A 23,274-nucleotide genomic window follows, 5' to 3' on the forward strand; every position below is an offset into this window, starting at 1 on the left:
TTATACACTATATTGCCAAACATATTGGGCCAGCCCTCCAAATTCAGGTGTTCCAATCACCTCCATGGCCACAGCTGTATAAAATCAAGCCCCTAGGCATGCAGACTGCTTCTACAAACATTTGTGAAAGAATGGGTCGCTCTCAGGAGCTCAGTGACTCCAAGCGTGGTCCCGTGATAGGTTGTCACCTGTGCAATAAGTCCATCCGTGACATTTCCTGGCTACTAAATATTCCACCCACAACTGTTAGTGGGATTATAACAATGTGGAAGCAACTGGGAACAACAGCAACTCAGCCACCAAGTGGTAGGCCACGTAACATGACAGAGCGGGGTCAGCGCATGCTGAAGCGCACAGTGCGCAGAAGTCGCCAACTGTCTGCAGAGTCAATAGCTAAAAACATCCAACCTTGATATGGCCTTCAGATTAGCACAACAACAGTGCATAGAGAGCTTCATGGAATGGATTTCCATGGCCGAGCAGCTGCATCCAAGCCTTACATCACCAAGTGCAATGCAAAGTTTCAGATGCAGGGGTGTAAAGTATGTCGCCACTGTACTTTAGAGCAGTGGAGACGTGTTCTCTGGAGTGACCAATCACACTTCTCTGTCTGACAATCCAATGGACATGTCTGGGTTTGGTGGTTGCCAGGAGAACGGTACTTGCCTGACTGCATTGTGCCAAGTGTAAAGTTTAGTGGAGGGGGGATTATGGTGTGGGGTTGTTTTTTAGGGGTTGGGCTTGGCCCCCTAGTTCCAGTGAAGAGAACTCTTAAGGCATCAGCATACCAAGACATTTTGGACAATTTCATGCTCCCAACTTTGTGGGAAGAGTTTGGGGATGGCCCCTTCCTGTTCCAACATGACTGCACACCAGTGCACAAAGCAAGGTCCATAAAGACATGGATGAGGGAGTTTGGGGTGGAGGAACTTGACTGGCCTGCACAGAGTCCTGACCTCAACCCCATAGAACACCTTTGGGATGAATTAGAGAGGAGACTGGGAGCCAGGCCACCTCCCCCGACATCAGTGCCCGACCTCACAAATGTGCTTCTGGAAGAATGGTCAAACCTTCCCATAGACCAGCCTGTCTCAACCTTTTCACCGCAGAAGAACCCTTCATGTAACTTTCTGGTCTCAGGAAACTAAAAATGTCTTTATCTACAACTCATGATACATTAGTGATGGTCGGGGGAGGAACGCTCCTCACACTTGTGGTCATTGGGAAGAATTCTCCTTTACAGATTGCTAAAAAGATCAATGGAGTCTGTGGGAACTTATCTGAGGGCAAACATTGCACATGGCTCAAGGAACCCCAGGAAACCTCTGGAGGAACATTCCCATAGACACCCTCCTAAACCTTGTGGACGGCCTTCCCAGAAGAGTTGAAGGTGTTATAGCTGCAAAGGGCGGGGACAACTCAATATTGAACCCTACAGACTAAGACTGGGATGCCATTAAAGTTCATGTAAAGCCAGGCAGGCCGACCAATACTTGTGGCAATATAGTGCATCTCTATGTGCTCAGTGTGTGGATCCAGTCATGGCCAAAAAATCAGCTGAAATGAAGTGTGAGCTCCCCCTGTGTGTGTTCTCAGCCAGTCCTCAGGACAGGGCACTAAATATTCCTCCTCCTCCCCCTCTACACACACATGATGGACACGCCCCTCACTGCGCGCCCCCCGCTTCTACCAGACACAGAGCAAACTTCTCAGGAACGAGCCTTTACGTCACGCCTAGCAACCCTTTACTCTGTCTGCGCGTCCTAGTGACCGGCGCGCTCCCGAGATCGGAGTGACTTCCATGAGCTGCCCGGATCCGGGTCACCGAGCGGGTGAGAGCTGTGAACGGGGGACAACCGGGGTGTATGGGAGGGAAGTTTATCTGTGACACCGGGGTGTATGGGAGGAAAGTTTATCTGTGACACCAGGATGTCCGTGTGTGAGAGAACTTTACTGATCACAACATTCCATTCAAACGTTTTCTATCTTTATTTATACCCGTGTGATTGTACATTGTCCCCGAACTTCACTGTGCTGTGTGGACGTATTGTGAGCTCACCTCTCATCAGGATGATAGCATTCCATCATGGCATTATTTATTGTTAATATTATTTATTATTGTTTAATGATTACTAATAATAATATTTATATTTTCATTATTTGTTGTATTATTTTTCTTATTGTTTGACAATAAATAATTCTACTACTAATATTATTTTTAATACAATATTATTTATCTAATTATTAATAACAGTTATTGTGTGGCAATTATTATTATTATTGTTATCATTATGTGTTATTGTATGAATAATCATAATACTTTTATATTATATTTTCTTATTATTCTAATTAGTAGTAGTAGTGTTAGTATAATAACAATATTATTTCCGTTATCCTAATGTATTATTATTATCTGTTATTGTTTGATTGCAATTACTACTACTACTGATAATATTTGTTATTTTTTCTTCTTATAGCAGAAGTAGTAGTAGTAGTATTGTTAACATTATTATTTCTATTACCTTTATTTATTATTAATATTATTTGTTATTGTTTGATGATGGTTACTACTACTAATATTTATAATATATTTTATATTATTATCATCATCATCATTATTATTTATGTTATGATTTATTATTGTTATTTTTTTTTTGTTAATACTATTATTATTTATCTTATTTTTTGTGTTAATACTATTATTATTTATCTTTTTATTATTATTATAATTATATTTTTATTGTCTAATATTATCATTTTTACTATTATGGTTAAAAATATTAGTATTATCATCAGCTAATAGCGGAATCTTCTACTCCTCCTACCAGTTCATCCCCCACAGTTATTACCTTTTGTACCACTAGCCCCTCCCTCCTAGATTGTAAGCTCCAAGTAGTATTGCCCTCCTAACCCTCTTGTATTGAACTGTATTGTTGTCTCCCGTTATATTGTAAAGCTCTGAGCAAACTGTTGACGCTATATAAATCCTGTATAATAATAATAATCAGAATCATTAATATTTATATTCTTATTAGTTATTATTTGATGAATATTATTATTATATGATTCTGATTAGTAGTAGCAGTATTGTTAACATTATTATTTCTATTATCCTTATTAATATTAATTGTATTTGTTATTGTTTGATGATTGCTACTAATAATAATACTCTCTATATTATTATTATTATTATTTGGATTAGTAGTATTAACATTATTATTTTTATATTTTTATTATCCTTATTTACTGTTAATATTATTTGTTATTTCATGATTACGACTACTACTAATAATATCTATACTTTATTATTATTGTTGTTATTATTAGTAGTAATAGTCCTATTATTATTTATGTTATCATTTTTTATTATTATTATTTTAAATAGCATTATTATTTATATTATTATTATTATTAGTAACAATACTAATATTTGTGTACAGTACTCTGTACGGACATGTGTACGGTATTCTGATGTGTACTGTATTCTGACATGTGTACTGTATTCTGACATGTACAGTATTCTGACATGTGTACGGTATTCTGACATGTGTACGGTATTCTGACATGTGTACAGTATTCTAACATGTGTATGGTATTCTAACATGTGTACTGTATTCTGATATGTGTACAGTATTCTGACGTGTACTGTATTCTGACATCTGTATTGTATTCTGACATATGTACAGTATTCTGACATGTACTGTATTCTGACATGTGTACAGTATTCTGACATGTACTGTATTCTGACATGTGTACCGTATTCTGATATGTGTACTGTATTCTAACATGTGTACTGTATTCTGACATGTGTACGGTATTCTGACATGTGTACGGTATTCTGCCATGTGTACGGTATTCTGACATGTGTACTGTATTCTGATATGTGTACAGTATTCTAACATGTGTACTGTATTCTGACATGTGTACGGTATTCTGACATGTGTACGATATTCTGACATGTACTGTATTCTAACATGTGTGCTGTATTCTAACATGTGTACGGTATTCTAACATGTATACGGTATTCTGACATGTATACGGTATTCTGATATGTGTACTGTATTCTGATGTGTACTGTATTCTGACATGTGTACGGTATTCTGACATGTGTACGGTATTCGGATGTATACAGTATTCTGACATGTGTACAGTATTCTGATATGTGTATGGTATTTTGATGTGTACGGTATTCTGACATGTGTACAGTATTCTAATATGTGTACCACATTCTGACATGTGGACAGTATTCTGACGTGTACGGTATTCTGATATGTGTACCACATTCTGACATGTGTACAGTACTCTGACGTGTACGGTATTCTGATATGTGTACCACATTCTGACATGTGTACAGTATTCTGACGTGTACGGTATTCTGATATGTGTACCACATTCTGACATGTGTACAGTATTCTGATATGTGTATGGTATTTTGATGTGTACGGTATTCTGACATGTGTACAGTATTCTAATATGTGTACCACATTCTGACATGTGGACAGTATTCTGACGTGTACGGTATTCTGATATGTGTACCACATTCTGACATGTGTACAGTATTCTGACAAGTACGGTATTCTGATATGTGTACCACATTCTGACATGTGTACGGTATTCTGATATGTGTACCACATTTTGACATGTGTACGGTATTCTGATGTGTACGGTATTCTGATGTGTACGGTATTCTGATATGTGTACGGTATTCTGACATGTGTACAGTATTCTGACATGTGTACGGTATTCTGATATGTGTTCGGTATTCTGATGTGTACGGTATTCTGACCTGTGTACGGTATTCTTATATGTTTGCGGTATTCTGACATGTGTACGGTATTCTGATGTGTACAGTATTCTGACATGTGTACGGTATTCCGTCAAGCACCAACACTTGTCATAATGATTTCTCTCCAACTCAGAGCTATGCATTATCCTCTATGAAAACCAAGAAGAGACAAAACTACAATACTTGCTAAAAGAATTCTTTATTCCAGGCAGTTTATTATCAAAAAGTGGATAAAACATATAGTGTGGTGTCATTGCCATAGAAGATCAATGAAGGAACATGGGACCCGTCTGCGATCCTCCAGTTTATAATCATTCAGGACATGCTGGGAAAAATGTTTTTTCGGAATGCAGTTGGTCTTTTCCTTTAGATTTCTGCAGTCAGTGAAGCATAGGGTGACCCCTTGGCCATGTTCAGCACCCGATCTTCCATGAGGCTGACACAATTCAGGGTTTGGGAGCAGCATACCCCATAGTTTTGCCAAAATTAACCACTTCCCGACCGCCTTATAGCAGAAGTACTGCTACAGGGCAGCAGGGCTGCGCAAAATCTCGTATATACATATATGTGTGATTTTGTATTTTCAGGTGTGGGACCGCAACTGGCAGCTTCAACTGTCGTTCGCTGGGTCGTGGCCAGTGATTCCCAACCGGTACCCTCCGATCGCCAAATATCACTGACAGCGGAGAGGTCTGTATGTAAACAATACAGACCTTTCCCCTGTCAGCTCCAGTTATACAGCAAAGCACAGCACACAGTAAAACACATACAGCACACACAGTAAAACAGCACATAGTTAACCCTTTGATCACCCGAGATGTTAACCCCTTCTTGCCCAGTGTCAATAGTACAGTGTCAGTGCTTTTTAATAGCACTGATCACTGTATTGGTGTCACTAGGGAAGTCATTGACAGTCAGTTTCCAGATTCAGAATGCTATAAGTTGCTAATCGCCACCATTACTAGTAGAAAAAAAATTCCAATATATATACCGCCATTTGTAGACGCTACAACTTTCATTTTATTGAAATTTGAATTAATTTACACGTATTGGGATTTTTTTTTTTAGAAAAGACATGCAGCAGAATACATTTTGGCCTAAATTTATAACGAAATTTGATTTTTTAAATTTTTTTTACTGGACATGTTTAATAGCAAAAAGTACAAAATATTGTTTTTTTTTTCTCAAAATGGTCTTTTTTTGTTGACAGCGCAAAAAATAAAAACCGCAGAAGCGATCAAATACCACCGAAAAAAGCTCCATTTGTGGGAAAAAAAGGACATCAATTCAATTTGGGTGCAGCATTGCATGACCGCGCAATTGTCAGTTAAAGTAACACGGCTCCATGTCGCACAAAATGGCCTGGGCAGGAAGGGGGGTAATCCTCTGGAGGGCAAGGGGTTAAAGCCTAATGCAGGCCATAGACGGGTCGAAAATGTATTGTTCATAAGATGGATCTATTGTTGCCACGGGGGTATATTCTTACGGGGAGGGGTGTTGCTGATGTGGATCTGTTGTTGCTGGGGGGATCTATTTTTGTTTCGGGGGTATTGTTACTGGCTGAAGGGGACCTATTTTACTGCTTTTCTGTTATCAATTACAAATTCTATACAAATTGCTTAGCACCACAAAATGATACTTGGAGCTGTATTCTCTAACAGGGGCAGTACTGGGAGGTGTGTATGGGGTGGAATCAAGGTATGTGCTCGGAGATGGGTAAATGATGGGGACAAGGGGTGACTTGGAAGGGACGGGGATACCCCTGCCTATACTATGACAAAAAAAGCCCTGCTTTTTACACAGGCACCTACACTTTAGGAGTAGATGTGTTGGGTAGCATGTCCAAGATGGGGAGAAAAAGGGGAGAAGGGGCAGGTTTTATATTGGAAGAAAAAATACATTTTACAGTAACTGTTCAAAAATGTGAATTTTAGTCAAATGTGTTTTCTTGTTATGGGTAGTCAGGAATTGGAAGCTCTGTGACATTTCTAAGTGTGACAAATTTGGGGTGATTTCCTCTTAAAAAGGAAGCAAGAGCAAAGTCAAGGATGACTGTTGCTACATTTAGTCATGAAGGTCCAACACTGGAGAGATCGTCTTCTCAGAGCCATCTTTCTCAGCCTATCTAACACAGAGGAACCCTCGAAGTAAATTTTTGGTCTCAGGGTAGAGTTCATGGTTTACTAGGATAAACAGCAAGTTGTAGATTTAAGAATAAATAAAAGAAATGCGACTCATGTATTTGCTCTATACCACAAAATTATTTTCAGTAATAATAATGAAATGAAACAAATAAGACAATTGAAAATGTAGCACTCCCTCCCTCGGTGATCAGTGAAGAAATGTCGTATTGCTTTGATGGTGTCAGGGATTCCAAGTTTCGCCGCGGCACACAAATCTGCACATGCGTAGGATCCTGACAAGACATACAGGTGGCAGGCACTAGGACCCAGGCGCGCCTGTTACCAATGACGGCGCCGGGCAGGCACTAGGACCCAGGCGTGCCTGTTGGCGCCGGGCGGGCTATTTAAACCAGCTCTTGCAATGCTCCTATTGCCGTATGGTCTTGTTCCTTGTTGTTCCTGTTCCTGAGAGAGTTCCTGTTGTTGCCGAATCCTGCTTGATCCTGACCATTGCTGACCTTCTGACCCCTGACGTGCCTGTTCCCGATTGTCTGATCTCCTGCTGCTGAACCTGGCCTGTGACCTGACGACCCTCTGCCTGCTGCTCTGTACCGCTCTGCCTCCACTGTTACCAACCTGGCCTGTCTGACTCCGCTATTGTTCCAGTGTGTTCCGTCCATCCATCCTGCACGGACCGCTCTGCCTCTTCACATCAGGCTCTTATCCTGCTACGTGCCACCGGCGGTTCGCTCTACCACAGTGGGTGTACTCAGGGGTCGCGACCGAGTCTCAGTCTGCTCCAAGTCCATCCCCACCATCAGGGGCTCTGGTGAACAAGCAGATTGGGGCTTAGACTCCGCACCCTGGGGAAAGCCAGTCTGTGGGGCGCTAAAGCTACCGTAGGTAGGTACCTGACGGATGGTCAAAGGAGAAGGGCTTCCTTACATTGGTGGTCAGATGAGAAGAGACTTCTTTGATTGGTGGACATTTGAAAAGTCCCCTTTTACATTGGTGTTTAGTGTAGTGTCCTCTTACATATGTGGTTACAAGAGACTAATACGTCTTTGATTGGTGGTCAGTGGAAAAGTGCCTCCTGACATTGGTAGTGCGTGTTGTGCCCCCTTTATACTGGGGGTCAGAAGAAAAGACACTTGTTTGGTGATCAGTGAAATGCTCTATTACTTTGGTGGTTGGTGGAGAAGGGCCTTCTTTTATAGGTGTATAGGTGATAATTGGAGAAAGGCCTTCCTATATACAGTGCATCCAGAAAGTATTCACAGCACTTAACTTTTGCCACATTTTGTTATGTTACAGTCTTATTCCAAAATGGATTAAATTAATTTTTTTCCTCAACATTCTACAAACAATGCCCCATAAATGACAATGTGAAAGAAGTTTGTTTTGAAATCTTTGCAATTTATTAAAAATAAAAAAATGGAAAAAAAACGCATGTACATAAGTATTCACAGCCTTTGCTCAATACTTTGTCGAAGCACCTTTAGCACCAATTACAGCCTGAAGTCATTTTGAGTATGATGCTACAAGCTTGGCACACCTATTTTTGGCCAGTTTCTCCCATTCGTCTTTGCAGTACCTCTCAAGCTCCATCAGATTGGATGGGGAGCCTTGGTGCACAGCCATTTTCAGATCTCTCAAGCCTGAGCTCTGGCTGGGCCACTCCAGGACATTCACAGAGTTGGCCCATAGCCATTCCTTTGTTATGTGGGCTGTGTTGTTGTCCTGTTGAAAGATGACCCGTCACCCCAGTCTAATGTCCAGAGCGCTCTGGAACAGGTTTTCATCAAGGATGTCTCTGTACATTGCTGCATTCATCTTTCCTTCGATCCTGGCCAGTCTCCCAGTTCGTGCTGCTGAAAAACATCACCACAGCATGATGCTGCCACCACTATGCTTCACTGTAGGGATGGTATTGGCCAGGTGGTGAGCGGTGCCCGGTTTCCTCCAGACGTGACGCTTGGCATTCAGGCCAAAGAGTTCAATCTTTGTTTCATGAGACCAGAGAGTTTTGTTTCTCGTGGTCTGAGAGTCCCTCAGGTACCTTTTGGCAAACTCCAGATGGGCTGCCATTTGCCTTTTACTGAGGAGTGGCTTCTGTCTGGCCACTCTACCATACAGGCCTGATTGGTGGAGTGCTACAGAGATGGTTATTCTTCTGGAAGGTTCTCCTCTCTCCAAAGAGAAATGCTGGAGCTCTTTCAGAGTGACCATCGGGTGCTTGGTTACCTCCCTGGCTAAGGCCCTTCTCTCTCGATCGCTCATTTTGGCCAGGCGGCCCTCTCTAGGAAGATTCCTGGTGGTTCCATACTTCTTCCATTTACAGATGATGGAGACCACTGTGCTCATTGGGACCTTCAATGCTGCAAAAATGTTTTTGTACCCTTCCCCAGATCTGTGCCTTGATACAATCCTGTCTTGGAGGTCTACAGACAATTCCTTGGACTTCATGGCTTGGTTTGTGCTCTAACATGCACTGTTAACTGTGGGACCTTATATAGACAGGTTTATGCCTCTCCTAATCATGTCCAATCAATTGAATTTCCCACAGGTGGACTCCAATCAAGTTGTGGAAACATCTCAAGGATGATCAGTGGGAACAGGATGCACCAGAGCTTAGTTTTGAGTGTCATGGCAAAGACTGTGAATACTTCTGTACATGTGTTTTTTTTTTTTTTTTCGTTTTTTTATTTTTAATAAATTGCAAGATTTCAAAAACAAATTTTTTTCACATTTTCATTATGGGGTATTTTTTGTAGAATGTTGCGGAAAAAAATGAATTTAATCCATTTTGGAATAAGGCTGTAACATAACAAACTGTGGCAAAAGTTAAGCGCTGTGAATACTTTCTGGATGCACTGTAGATGTACAGTGGGGAAATAATTATTTGATGCCCTGCAGATCTTGTATGTTTGCCCACTTACAGAGAACTAAAGGTCTACAATTTATATCATAGGTGTATTTTAATCAAGAGAGACAGAATATCAATGAAAAATCCAGAAAAAACACATGATACAAAAGTTATAAATTGAGTTGCAGTTCTGTGACTAACATAGGTATTTGATCCCCAAGCAAAACAAGATTTAGTACTTGGTGAAGAAACCCTTGTTGACAAGCAAACAGCTAAGACATTTCTTCTAGTTGGTTACCAGGTTTGCACACATCTCAGGAGGGATTTTGGTCCACTCTTCTTTAGAGATCTTATCTAAATCCTTAAGGTTTCTTTGCTGCTGCTTGGCAACTTGAAGTTTCAGCTCCCTCCATACATTTTCTATAGGATTAAAGTCTACACTGGCTAGGCCACTCCATGATCTTAATGTGCTTCTTCTTGAACTACTCCTTTGTTACCTTTGCGGTATGTTTTGGGTCAATGTCATGCTGGAAGACCCATCCACGACCCATCTTCAGTGATCTGGCTGAGGGAAGAAGGTTCTCATCCAAGATTTTACAATACATGTCCATTGGCCCCTCAATGCAGAAAAGTTGGCCTGTACCTTTAGCAGAGAAACAGCCCCAAAGCATAATGTTTCCACCTCCGTGCTCGACTGTAGGGATGGTGCTCTTAGGGTCATAGTCAGCATTTTTCTTCCTCCAAACACGAGTCGAGTTAATGCCCAAGAGCTCAATTTTGGTCCCACAGCACTTTCTCCCAATCCTTCTCTGAATCATTTAGATGTTCACTGACAAACCTTAGACAGGCCTGTACATGTGCATTCTTGAGGAGGGGCACCTTGCGGACGCTGCAGGATTTCAATCCATGGTGGCGTGTTGTGTTACCAGTGGTTTGTTTGGTGACTGTTGTCCCAACTGCCTTGAGCTCATTCACAAGCGCCTTCTTTGTTTTTCTGAGCTGATCCCTCAGTTTTCTCATGATCATTCTTACCCCATGAAGTGAAATCTTGCATGGAGCTCCAGACCGAGGGCAATTGATAGTTATTTTGTAATTCTTTCATTTGCGAATAATTGCTTCAACACTTGTCTCCTTCTCACCAAGCTTGTTGCCGATGGTCTTGTAGCCCATTCCAGCCTTCTGCATGTCTTCAATCTTGTCCCTAACGTCCTTTGACAGCTATGTGGTCTTGCTGATGACGGTGAGGTTTGAATGGAAGAAAGAGATTCTGTGGACAGATGTCTTTTATACAAATAACGAGCTGTCATTGGGAGCACCTTTTTAAATTGGCAGGACTAATCTGTGTACCACATGAGCACATAGTCAGTCTGTGGGAGCCAGAATTATTGTTGGTTGGGTATCAAATACTTATTTTACTTACTGAACTACAACTCAATTATAACATTTGTATCATGTTTTTTCTGGCTTTTTGGTTGATATTTTGTCTCTATTATTTAAAATACACCTATGATAAAAATTATGGACCCTTCATTTTTTTGTAAGTGGGCAAAATTCCAAAATCTGCAGGGCATCAAATAATTATTTTTGCCACCGTATAGCTGGTCAACAGAAAAGGGCCTTCTTAGAATGCGGTCAATGGGATCAATGCCCCCTTATAGTTAGATAAAAAGATGGTTGGTGTCAGTGGTTACTTACTGGATTGGCAGAAATTGCTCAATACTTAAGCAACCTCTGGAGAAACCCCTGGGGTAACTGGCTGTGAAAGGCTGAATCTGCAGAATTCTAGGCACGTCATGCCCATCATCCAACAGGTTTTCATTGTTTCTATACCAGCCAATTGTAAATAGATTGTATAGTGATTAAAAAATTTTAATTTTTGCTAAACATTTTTCATTTAATTCAGGGTTACATGAAATATTGCTTAGAATTATTTTGCATTTTAATTTTCTGCTGGCCGCTGTGATCAATAGTTCTGTAATTTGTTGTGTCCAAAAACGTCTTCACCAGTTTTCTATAGGGTGAAACTAATGTATTGTTAATGTACTGTAGTTATGTTCTAACCTTCCCTATTATAAACTCTTTCTTATAGGACTAGAAAATGTTGGATTTTTTGCAGGATACGGGCAGAAATTTATTCCCAACACTCCCCAAACTAACTGAAGAAGGTAAGTGCATAGATCAAAGGTAAAATGGCACTAGCGTCAGTCCACCCAAAACTGATATTTCAGTTTTGGTAGTTGCTGGAGTGGTATTTCCCCCCAATAGTTTCCTAATGCTTGGGGACTGGATTGGGGTAATCTTTGCTTTTGTGTTTCTGTTTGCACACCTGCTGTGGCCATTATGAGGGATTCACACTCTCTTAGAGCCCTGTTTATAATGGAGAGTAGATATTGAACACCGCAGTGTTATTCCAAACTAGTAATTTATAAAACACTGTTTACGGCAGCCTCTTCCAACCTTTCTAACATGGAGGAGCCTTTCAAATAAATTGTAGTTTTTTGGAAGCCCTGCTAATAGTGACTTTATCTACAGATCATGATACGTTAGTGTAAACATAAAATTGGAACACGCAAAAGAATTAAAAGGAATGTGACACACTTAGAATACATAGGCTGGGCTGCTCTATACCACAAAATTATTTTCAGTAATAATATTGAAATTAAACAAATAGTAATATTGGCCAGAAAATAAATGCAGACAGTTAAAACTCTAGCATTCCCTCTCATGGTGGTCAGTGAAGAAATGCCGCCTTGCTTTGGCAGTTAGTGGAAAAGTCCCCCCTACCATTGGTGGTCTGAAGAGAAGAAATTTCTTTGACTGTGGTCTGTAAAAATCCCCCTTATATTGATGATCAGTGGTGAAGAATCTTCTTTTATATGTTTAAAGGTGGTCAGTGGTGAAGGGCCTTTTTATATAAATGTAAAGGTGGTCAGTGGAGCAGGGCCTTTTTGTATTAGGTGGTCAGTGGAGAATGGCCTGCTTATATAGTGTAAAGGTGGTCAATGGAGACCCTGTATAAGTGTTGATAGTGTCAGGGCTTTTTTTCTCACAGAAAAGGTGCAGGAGTGCAGCCTCCCCCCACTCTGTGGGAGGAGCCCTCTGCATCAAATTGTGGTTGTGACCAGATTGCAGTGGGGCATTGTTACATACCAGGTGTTCAGGAGTGTGCTACATCCAGAGTGCAGCATTGAGGTGTGCGCTAAATACAGAGTGCAGGGTTTGAGGGGTGTGCTGTTTACAGAGTGCAGGGTTGAGGGGTGTGCTGTTTACAGAGTGCAGGGTTGAGGGGTGTGCTGTGTACAGAGTGTAGGGTTGAGTGGTGTACTGTGTACAGAGTGCAGGGTTTAGGGGTGTACTGTGTACAGAATGAAGGGCTGAGGGGTGAGCGGTGTACAAAGTGCAGAATTGAGGGGTGAGCTGTGTACAGAGTGCAGGGTTGAGGGTTGCACTGTGTACAGAGTGCAGAGTTGAAGGGTGCACTGTATACAGAGTGCAGAGTTGAGGGGTGCACTGTGTACAGAGTGCAGAGTTGAAGGGTGCACTGTATACAGAGTGCAGAGTTGAGGGGTGCACTGTGTACAGAGTGCAGGGTTGAGGGTTGCACTGTGTACAGAGTGCAGAGTTGAAGGGTGCACTGTATACAGAGTGCAGAGTTGAGGGGTGCACTGTGTACAGAGTGCAGAGTTGAGGGGTGCACTGTGTACAGAGTGCAGGACTAAGGGTTGTATTGTGTACAGAGTGCAGAATTGAGGGGTGCATTGTGTACAGAGTGTGGGGTAGAGGGGTGTGCTCTGTACAGAGTGCAGGGTTGTAAGGTGCTCTGTGTACAGAGTACAGGGTTGAGGGGTGGGCTGCATACAGAGTGCGGGGTTGAGAGGTGCACTGTGTACAGAGTGCAGAGTTGTGGGGTGCACTGTGTACAGAGTGCGGGGTTGAGGAGTGCGCTCTGTACAGAGTGCGGGGTTGTGGGGTGCTCCATGTACAGAGTTCAGGGTTGAGGGGTTGGCTGTATACAGAGTGAAGGTTTGAGGGGTGAATTGTATACAGAGTGCAAGGTTGAGGGGTGTGCTGTGTACAAAGTGTAGGGTTGTGGGGTGCTCTGTGTACAGAGTGCAGGGATGAGCGGTGTGATATGTACAAAATGCAGGGTTTAGGGGTGCACTGTGTACAAATTACGGATTTGAGGGGTTAGTTGTATATAGAGTGCAGACTTGAGGCATGAACTGTATACAGAGTGCAAGGTTGAGGGGTGCGTTGTGTACAAAATGTAGGGTTGAGGGGTGTGCTTCATACAGAGTGCAGGGTTGAGGGGTGCGCTGTGTACAATGTGCAGGGTTGAGGGGTAAGTCACATACAGAGTGCAGGGTTGAGGGGTGCGCTATGCACAAAATGCAGGGTTGAGGGGTACTCTGTGTATAGAGTACAAGGTTGAGGGGTGAACTGTATACAGAGTGCAGGGCAGGGGCGGACTGACAACTCATGGGGCCCCCGGGCAATAGGGGATCATGGGGCCCCTGTGTCCTTGCCAAAACTCAAAAAAGCCTATGAAAAAGGTACCAGGGGCATCTCATGGGGCCCCCTACTGGCCCCGGGCCCTCAGGCAGTACCCGAGTTTCCAAATGGTCAGTCCGCCCCTGGTGCAGGATGTAGGGGTGCTCCATGTACAGAGTGCAGAGTTGATGGGTGTGCTATGTTAAAAGTGCAGGGTTGGGGGGTGCGCTGTGTACAGGGTTGAGAGGTGAGCTTCATACAGAGTGCAGGTTTGAGGGGTGAACTGTATACAGAGCGCTTGGTTGAAGGGTGCGCCGCGTTGTGTACAATGTGCTGTGTTGAGGGGTGTGCTACATGCAGAGTACAGGGTTGAGCAGTTCGCTGTGTACAATGTACAAGGTTGAGTCACATACAGAGTGCAGTGTTGAGAGGTGCGCTCTGTACCCCCAAGTCCCCACAATTCAATACTCTTTCCATGGATTACAGTATAGAGCCCCCCCCTTTCCATCCTACCATTGGAGAGCTCTCCTCCCACACCAAATCCTCATCCACCAGCCTAAAAAGCATCAGAGGGAGGGGCTGCTGCATAAGAGCAGGTACAACTTACAGTAGGAGATTGGACAGTGCAGGATGCTGGCGGGCTTCAGATGGAACTTCAGCCATGACACTAACAATGACTGTGTAGATTCCCAGCTCCCTCCCTCCACTGCTCTCATATAGCAATGTGCAGTGCATGGAGGGTTCTGAGTGGCTGCTGAGACAGGAGCACTGTCACTTGTACATACAGAAGCAGCGCTCTTGTATCTTCAAGTGACAGTAACTAGCCAGGAGCAAATTACCAGTTTCAAAAGTGGTGGAATGGAGTTCCGCGGTGTTCCGGCATAAAAAAACCCTGGATAGTGTTACATAGTGTATAGGTGGTCAGCGGAGAAGGGCCTTCCTATATACAGTCAGGTCCATAAATATTGGGACATTGACACAATTCTAACATTTTTGGCTCTATACACCACCACAATGGATTTGAAATGAAACGAACAAGATGTGTTTTAACTGCAGACTGTCAGCTTTAATTTGAGGGTATTTACATCCAAATCAGGTGACCGGTGTAGGAATTACAACAGTTTGCATATGTGCCTCCCACTTGTTAAGGGACCAAAAGTAATGGGACAGAATAATAATCATAAATCAAACTTTCACTTTTTAATACTTGGTTGCAAATCCTTTGCAGTTAATTACAGCCTGAAGTGTGGAACGCATAGACATCACCAGAGGCTGGGTTTCATCCCTGGTGATGCTCTGCCAGGCCTCCACTGCAACTGTCTTCAGTTCCTGCTTGTTCTTGGGGCATTTTCCCTTCAGGTTTGTCTTCAGCAAGTGAAATGCATGCTCAATCGGATTCAGGTCAGGTGATTGACTTGGCCATTGCATAACATTCCACTTCTTTCCCTTAGAAAACTCTTTGGTTGCTTTTGCAGTATGCTTTGGGTCATTGTCCATCTGCACTGTGAAGCGGCGTCCAATGAGTTGTGAAGCATTTGGCTGAATATGAGCAGATAATATTGCCCAAAACACTTCAGAATTCATCCTGCTGCTTTTGTCAGCAGTCACATCATCAATAAATACAAGAGAACCAGTTCCATTGGCAGCCATACATGCCCACGCCATGACACTACCACCACCATGCTTCACTGATGAGGTGGTATGCTTAGGATCATGAGCAGTTCCTTTCCTTCTCCATACTCTTCTCTTCCCATCACTCTGGTACAAGTTGATCTTGGTCTCATCTGTCCATAGGATGTTGTTCCAGAACTGTGAAGGCTTTTTTAGATGTCGTTTGGCAAACTCTAATCTGGCCTTCCTGTTTTTGAGGCTCACCAATGGTTTACATCTTGTGGTGAACCCTCTGTATTCACTCTGGTGAAGTATTCTCTTGATTGTTGACTTTGACACACATACACCTACCTCCTGGAGAGTGTTCTTGATCTGGCCAACTGTTGTGAAGGGTGTTTTCTTCACCAGGGCAAGAATTCTTCGGTCATCCACCACAGTTGTTTTCCGTGGTCTTCCGGGTCTTTTGGTGTTGCTGAGCTCACCGGTGCGTTCCTTCTTTTTAAGAATGTTCCAAACAGTTGTTTTGGCCACGCCCAATGTTTTTGCTATCTCTCTGATGGGATTGTTTTTTCAGCCTAACAACAGTTTGTGCACCGCTATTCAAAATGAAGGTAGACATTACAGTTACAATACAATTTGGTACAAGAGGAAACAGAGGGCCCTTCTCATTACAGTTTACAATCTATGAGATTGTATGGGTGGTCAGTGGAGAAGGATCTTCTTACATATTGATGTATTGGTGGTCAGTGGAGAAGGGCCTTCTTAGATAGGTGTAGGGCATTCTTATATAGGTGTATAGGTGGTCAGCAGAGAATGGCCTTCTTAGATGTAGGGCCTTCTTATATATTGTAGGTGTATAGTTGGTTAGTGGAGAAAGGGCTTTCTTATATACTGTAGGTATAGAGCTGGTCATTAGAAAAGGGCCTTTTTAGATTGGTGGTGTCCCCCTTTCAGATGACTAAAAAGGTAATGGTGTCAGTGATTACTTATCTCAGAGTCAGAAATTTCTCACTGCTAGAGGAACCCATAGTAACGTCTGGAAGAACCCTAGTGTTCCACGAGAAAGCTGGTTCACAATGCACCGAACATCTAACATTGGAGGAGAGGGTGGTTACTTGACTTTGAGAAGTCAATGAATGGGATCTACTTCCTGTGCTTTTTTTTGGAGCTTTGCATGCTTTGGATCAAATGATCCACTAAACACATTTATAAAACACATTTTCGTGCGTTGTAAATGTGTAGTATTTTTTTAAGTAGTGCTATGACTTACCTAGGCCATACCCTTTCTTTATAATTTAGTCCCCTAGTTGGATTTTGTATTTTTTTTTTGTATTATTAAGAATGGATCAAGAGATGCTGAAACACACAAAGGTGGTCTGGAATACCCAAACCTTCCTGGTGGATAGCAGCAGTTAACAAATATTGCAGGAAGATTAGATTTTCAAGATATATTAGAAGCCAGATGCTGAATTATAACTAAAATATCACTTTAGGTATAGTGGACCTTTATTGCAATTTTTTTCATTTTAGAAATATAGTTTTAGTGTACTGTACACATATATGTATATTAACATTTATATATCATGGGTTCTGGAGACAGTTGCTCTGTAGTGGGTGTTTGCTGCTTTGCTAGGTTGCTCTTTTGTGAGTCTTTTGTTGATCAAGTTCCATTCAAACAGGTTTATATCTTGTTACTGGGAGACAATTGTGACCGCCACACAACGCTTTTCTTTATACACTGTGTTAATCCACTGGTGTGATTGTAGAAGCGAATGTGATATAACAATTTTCTGACCTGTATATTTTTATTGTGCTTGGTATAAAACATTTTACAAAGACAGTCATAGTGCCAGTTGCTAAATAGAAAATAAAGAGATCATAATAAAGTGTAACTAAAAACAAAACTTTTTTTTTTTGTTTTCTTTTTATTTTGGACAGACAGGATTATAACCCGTCGTTTTTTTTTTTATGCCATTTGTGTCAGAGGGAACATTTCCCCTCACTTCCTGTCCCATAGCCAAAGGAGGAAGTAAGAGGGGATCCCTGGTTGTCACCAGAACTAGTGTCCCCATTGGAAGATTTCCTACTTTCACCTTCGATGATAACAATGAACAGTACAAATAGAGAGGGCAAAACTCCCTAATGGGGGCACAGGCAGGAGTAAAATCCTGACAGATGTTCTAACCCCTCTCCATCCTATCCACAACTTAAAAAAAAGTTTTGCCATTAGTTATACTTTTATAATACCTAAAAGGAACGTGTTGTGGCTCTATTATATGTTATTATTATTCTTTATTTTATTTGAAGTAAAACATTTAAAAATATGTAACTTTTTTTTAGTCGCCTAAAAAAAAGTAATAAATATAAAATAGAACATACAGGCATAGCTCGGTTTACGAACGCCTCGGTTAACGTAATTTTCAGGTTAGGAATGAAAATCCATTGAAAATAATGCCTCGGTTTACGAATTTTCTTCGCAATACGAAGTAGGTTTCCCCAGGATGCATTCCGCCTGGGAGGTTTATAGCCTCGGCTCCTTGTCTTTAAAGTGCACTTTATGAAGAGTTTTGAACAGAGAAAACTTTTTCTGACTTTTTTCTGACCTCCGGAATGGATTAATTAGTTTTCAATGCATTTACAATTTGTTTTTTAATCATGTCCCTGTACAGTATTTATGCCTTTAAAGTGCACTTTATAAAGAGTTTTGAACAGATAAAATACTTTTTTTTTTACTTTTTTCTGACCTCTGGAACAGATTAAATGGTTTTGAATGCATTCCTATGGGAAACCGTGTTTCGGTTTACAAATTTTTCACTATACGAAATGTCTCGGAGAATGCATTAAATTCGTAAACGTCTGTGATCAGTATTTGGTAGGGGGAGCTGTTGGCTTCTTTTTACATGTTTTCTTATATCTTCTTAACCTCCTCTGTTGAAAAAGCCTGTGCACAGATCTCAATATTTCCAGGCCCATTAACCTCTTGGCGCCGGCCGCAACACAAATGTGCCTGGGCCTTGACGCTGAGCGGCTGCACATTTGCGTGCAATTAAGAAAAACATATGTACTGAGAGCGCGCGCCCTGCGTGCTCCCAGCACACATGTCTGGTACTCATGGAAAGGTCCCGATCTCCTCTTTCGATTGGAACCTTTCCCAATCATGTGACCGCCATGACGGTGAATCACGTCGGTCACATGACCCTAAACCTCTGTCCCGCCTCCCGGCTTCTGAAACCTTTAAAGGGCCGGGAGGCTCTGGCGCCAAGGGGTTAATACTATTGCATTTCAATGTACACATTGCAACATGCTAAAACATATGCATCCCATTTCCCCATAATAAAAAATAGTGTCTGTTCCTGTCTCAGCGCTTCAGTACAGTGCATTGAGAAAAAAACAACAGAACCTTTTTATCTACATTTTAGTGCACTGGGAGATTATAGAAGCCAATAGTCACACTTTAAAGCCCATATAACATGCATTTTGGAAATGCATGTTGACGCATGAAAACACACCTGCCTAACGCTCCAAAAATGCACCTCAACATGCACACATACAGTAGGTCTAAATGGGCCCTTAAGCTTACATTTGAAAAGAGAATAGAACCCCTTCCTATCACCTTGTGGCTCAGTACTGCTTTGTACAAGGTTTCAGTCAGAGGCAGCTTGCCCCAAAAGAGTCATCGTCTGCTGTGCCGTCTCTTTCAATAAATATAAACTCCAGGCAAACACTCGTATATTCATATAACACTCATATACAGTTATAGTTCCCTGCCAAATGATTTTTATTTGTCCATCCAGCCCTGAGATTTACACAGCTATGCCACCAGCACAGGCTTGTCTGTGTTTATGTCAGAAGGGGACCTGACATTTCTCTACTATAGTAACAATTACAGGTTGTGTCTCTTTCCCAGGCTGTGGACTGGACAGTGAACAGAGAAGCAGCAGACTGATGAGCTCATCCCTCTGTCACTCTATTCTCTCCTGTCAGTACATGTATTTGGCCTCATGTACACTGTACTTTTGTCCAGCTCCTCTGAATGCCTTTTCTCTTGGTAGGAGAAAAGCAGCTTAAAATATGCCCAAAGCAACATTTTGCAAACACGTTTAGGCCGGTCAAGCATTTGGGTGTTCATTAATTCCATGGCCAGAATATACATTTTTTTCTGGCCATTGAAATGAATAAATGCACAAGTGCTAAACACGTTTACACTCCTTTGCAGGGAGAAGAAGCAGCCAGATCGCTGTTCACAATACGCAGTTCTGTGTCTTTTTGTTTCAATAATTGTAGAGATGAGTATAACAAGAATACAGTGACCAGTTCAAATTAAAGGTCATATTAAACAATTGGTCTATACAAGTAAACCAAATACTAAAGTCATTTGGACAATTGCTATTCAGTGAATAACAAAACAATCTGAATAAGGAGTCAGCAGCTTCAGTTTTACATTCAAGTCAAACAGAATCCAGAGATTATCATCTCTTAGATGGAATAATTATTATTTTCCCTATCTAGGATCCTAGTTTCAAATTATACCAGGTCAGCTACGGTAAGCGCTCTTCCATAGATTTGCTGAGCATACCATTACTTGAAGCCCACAATAGCTCATATTGACAGTGTGTATGGACTGTGCCCAAGGTGAGTAGTAGATTAGGGGTTTGTATGTATTTCCAATTTTTATTTATAAAACTAGCTGCTAATAATATGTGGATAATTATAGTGAGTAGATGATAGGGAAAGATTTCTATGCCTAAGTTTAATAAGGCTAGTCCAGGTGAAGGTTGGACTAGGGAGCCCAACAGTTTCGTGATAGTGTTAAAGATTTGTGACCAAAAACCCTGAATTTTTTTACAAGACCATAGAATATGGCATAGGGTACCCAATCCCAGGATATATTGGAGGCAAATTTAGAAGTGCAAGATGGTGTAAGATACCATTGTAATAGAATTTTCAGGGGGTTTCCCACAGATTAATATTGGTTGTGGCTTTATAGTTACCTTTAAAAGCTTTAGACCACTGTGATATGATGTATTGACAATTCAAGTCTCTCTTGCAATGTTCCATATTGAAGGATTTATACAATAAGAGTTCTGTGTTTTTGTAAACACGGAACTCTGTATGTGATTGGTCACAACCAAATCAGCTGACTTCTGCCAAAATCATTGGCTGCAGTCGGTTGCCAAACTCATGCTGTGTCCAAACACAGCAGAGGTTGGCAAGGGGTGCATACATGCGTGTCACAAACCCAGAGAAAAGCTTGCAATGTCGCCTGGCCTGCAGCTGCTGCCTGCTCGTAGTACAACTACTGTAGAAGCGTTAAAAGTATGTCTTACACTAATATGTTTTTCTTCATTTTGGACAGAGTTGGCTAAAACCCTTGGCAGGTTTTTATTTTCTAATTTATATGCCCTTTTGGAGAATGTCTTTCACTTCCTGTCCTCCAGATGCAACAGGAAGTAAGAGGAAATCTCTCTAAAGTGAGAGAATTTCCCTCTTAGATATCGGTAAAACAAATGTCCATATTGGAAGAATTCCTCTATGTTCCTATTCTGGTGACAACCCAAAATTTTGCATTTCCCATCTCTATCTCTGCTGGTGACAGATACAGAAAGTGATTCTCCCTAACAGGAACTCAGCATTCTTCATCATTCTATTAACCAAAATGTTATGCCTTTAAAATTGACCCCAACCATTCAATGTACTACAAAGTGGTTACAAAGGTCACAAAGTGGACTGCGGAACATTCGGAAGCCTTTGTATATGATCGGTCTTTTAAGTACAGCTATGTGCTAGCCTTACCCAGTGCGTTCGTTCCATTGAGTGGTTGCACCGTTGCCGGGAGTTTTATATAAACAGGCATTTTGTGCTTATGTGTACAAGCAAACATATTTGTGCACCGCCACAGGGATTTTCTGCACAAAAGCTACGTGTGACATTAATACAGGATGGAAACTCACTACTCATTCTTTCTACTTCTATCATGTTTGTTTATTGACTATTCAAACATGCAGATCCCAGCAGCCATTTTTCATTCTTTAATGGCAACCAGATTACATTGTGGGTTTGGTGCATTTACACATACTGTACAGTCACCGGCCACTTTATTAGGTACACCTTGCTAGTACCGGGTTGGACCCTCTTTTGTCTTCAGAACTGCCTTAATTCTTAAAGGTATAGATTCAACAAGGTGTTGGAAACATTGCTCAGAGATGTTGGTCCATATTGGCATGATAGCATCGCGCAGTTGCTTCTCATTTGTCGGCTACACATCCATGATGCAAATCTCCCATTCCACCACATCCCGAAGGTACGCTAATGATTGAGATCTGGTGACTGTGGAGGCCATTGGAGTACAGTGAACTCATTGTTATGTTCAAGAAACCAGTTTGAGATGATTTGAACTTTGTGACATGGTGCATTATCCTGCTGGAAGGAGCCATCAGAAGATGGGGACACTGGAGTCATAAAGGGATGGACATGGTCAGCAACAAAGCTCAGGTAGGCTGTGGTGTTTAAACGATACTCAGTTGGTACTAAGGAGCCCAAACTGTGCCAAGAAAATATCCCCCAAACCATTTTACACCACCAGCCTGAACCGTTGATACAATACAAGACAGGATGGATCCATGCTTTCATGTTGGTTATGTCAAATTATGAACCTACCATCTGAATATCACAGCTTAAATCGAGACTCTTCAGACCAGGCGACATTTTCCAATCTTCTATTGTCGAATATTGGTGAGCCTGTGTGAATTGTAGCCTCCGTTTCCTGTTCTTAGCTGACCGGAGTGGCACCTGGTGTTGTTTTCTGCTGCTGTAGCCCATCTGCTTCAAGGTTTGATGTGTGGTGTGTTCAGAGATGGTATTCTGCATACTTTGTTTGTAACCAGTGGTTATTAGAGCTACTGTTGCCTTTTTATCATCTCCAAACAGTCTGCCCAGCAGCAGTTGAACAGGTGTGCCTAATAAAGTACAAAAATATACTCCTGCGCTACAGAATGTCTACAGCCACAGGTATACAATGCTGCTGTGCACTAGTGTAAACACCAAATCAAGAAAAAAACAAAACAAATTAAAACAGCGCAAATAATACCTAAACCAATTAAATATTCCAAACTGGATACATAAATGTGCAAAAAAATGTGTATGTAAGTGTGACACACTCAAATCAGAAAAATAAATACCTAAATATAAATGAATAAATGTGCACACATTTACAGAAGATCATTTCATTGGTCTAAGCACTTTGAAGGCTGGGAAAAAGGATTTTGGACTTATTTTTTATTTTATTTACAGTTGCAAGAAAAAGTATGTGAACCCCTTGGGATTATGTGGAGTTTTGCATGAATTGGGCATAAAATGTGCTCTGAACGTCATCTAAGTCACAACAATAGAAGAACACA

At 41.5% G+C, this 23,274-nt stretch overlaps 1 protein-coding gene across 1 annotated transcript in view; it reads left to right on the forward strand.

The window, feature by feature from the left end:
• The first annotated feature begins 1,698 nt into the window (after positions 1–1,698).
• Positions 1,699–23,274, forward strand: part of CCDC81 (coiled-coil domain containing 81) — a 113,601-nt gene continuing 92,025 nt past the window's right edge. Inside the window, exons 1-2 of the mRNA XM_089652767.1 lie at positions 1,699–1,832; positions 11,865–11,940. Of these exons, the coding sequence (XP_089508893.1) occupies positions 11,874–11,940 (67 nt within the window). The 5' untranslated portion in view covers positions 1,699–1,832; positions 11,865–11,873. The remainder of the gene's footprint in view (positions 1,833–11,864; positions 11,941–23,274) is intronic.

The sequence above is a fragment of the Staurois parvus genome, unplaced genomic scaffold, assembly GCF_062004578.1.
Source record: "Staurois parvus isolate SC_StPar_1 unplaced genomic scaffold, SC_StPar_1.0 ptg000693l, whole genome shotgun sequence".
In the NCBI taxonomy this organism is placed as follows: domain Eukaryota; kingdom Metazoa; phylum Chordata; class Amphibia; order Anura; family Ranidae; genus Staurois; species Staurois parvus.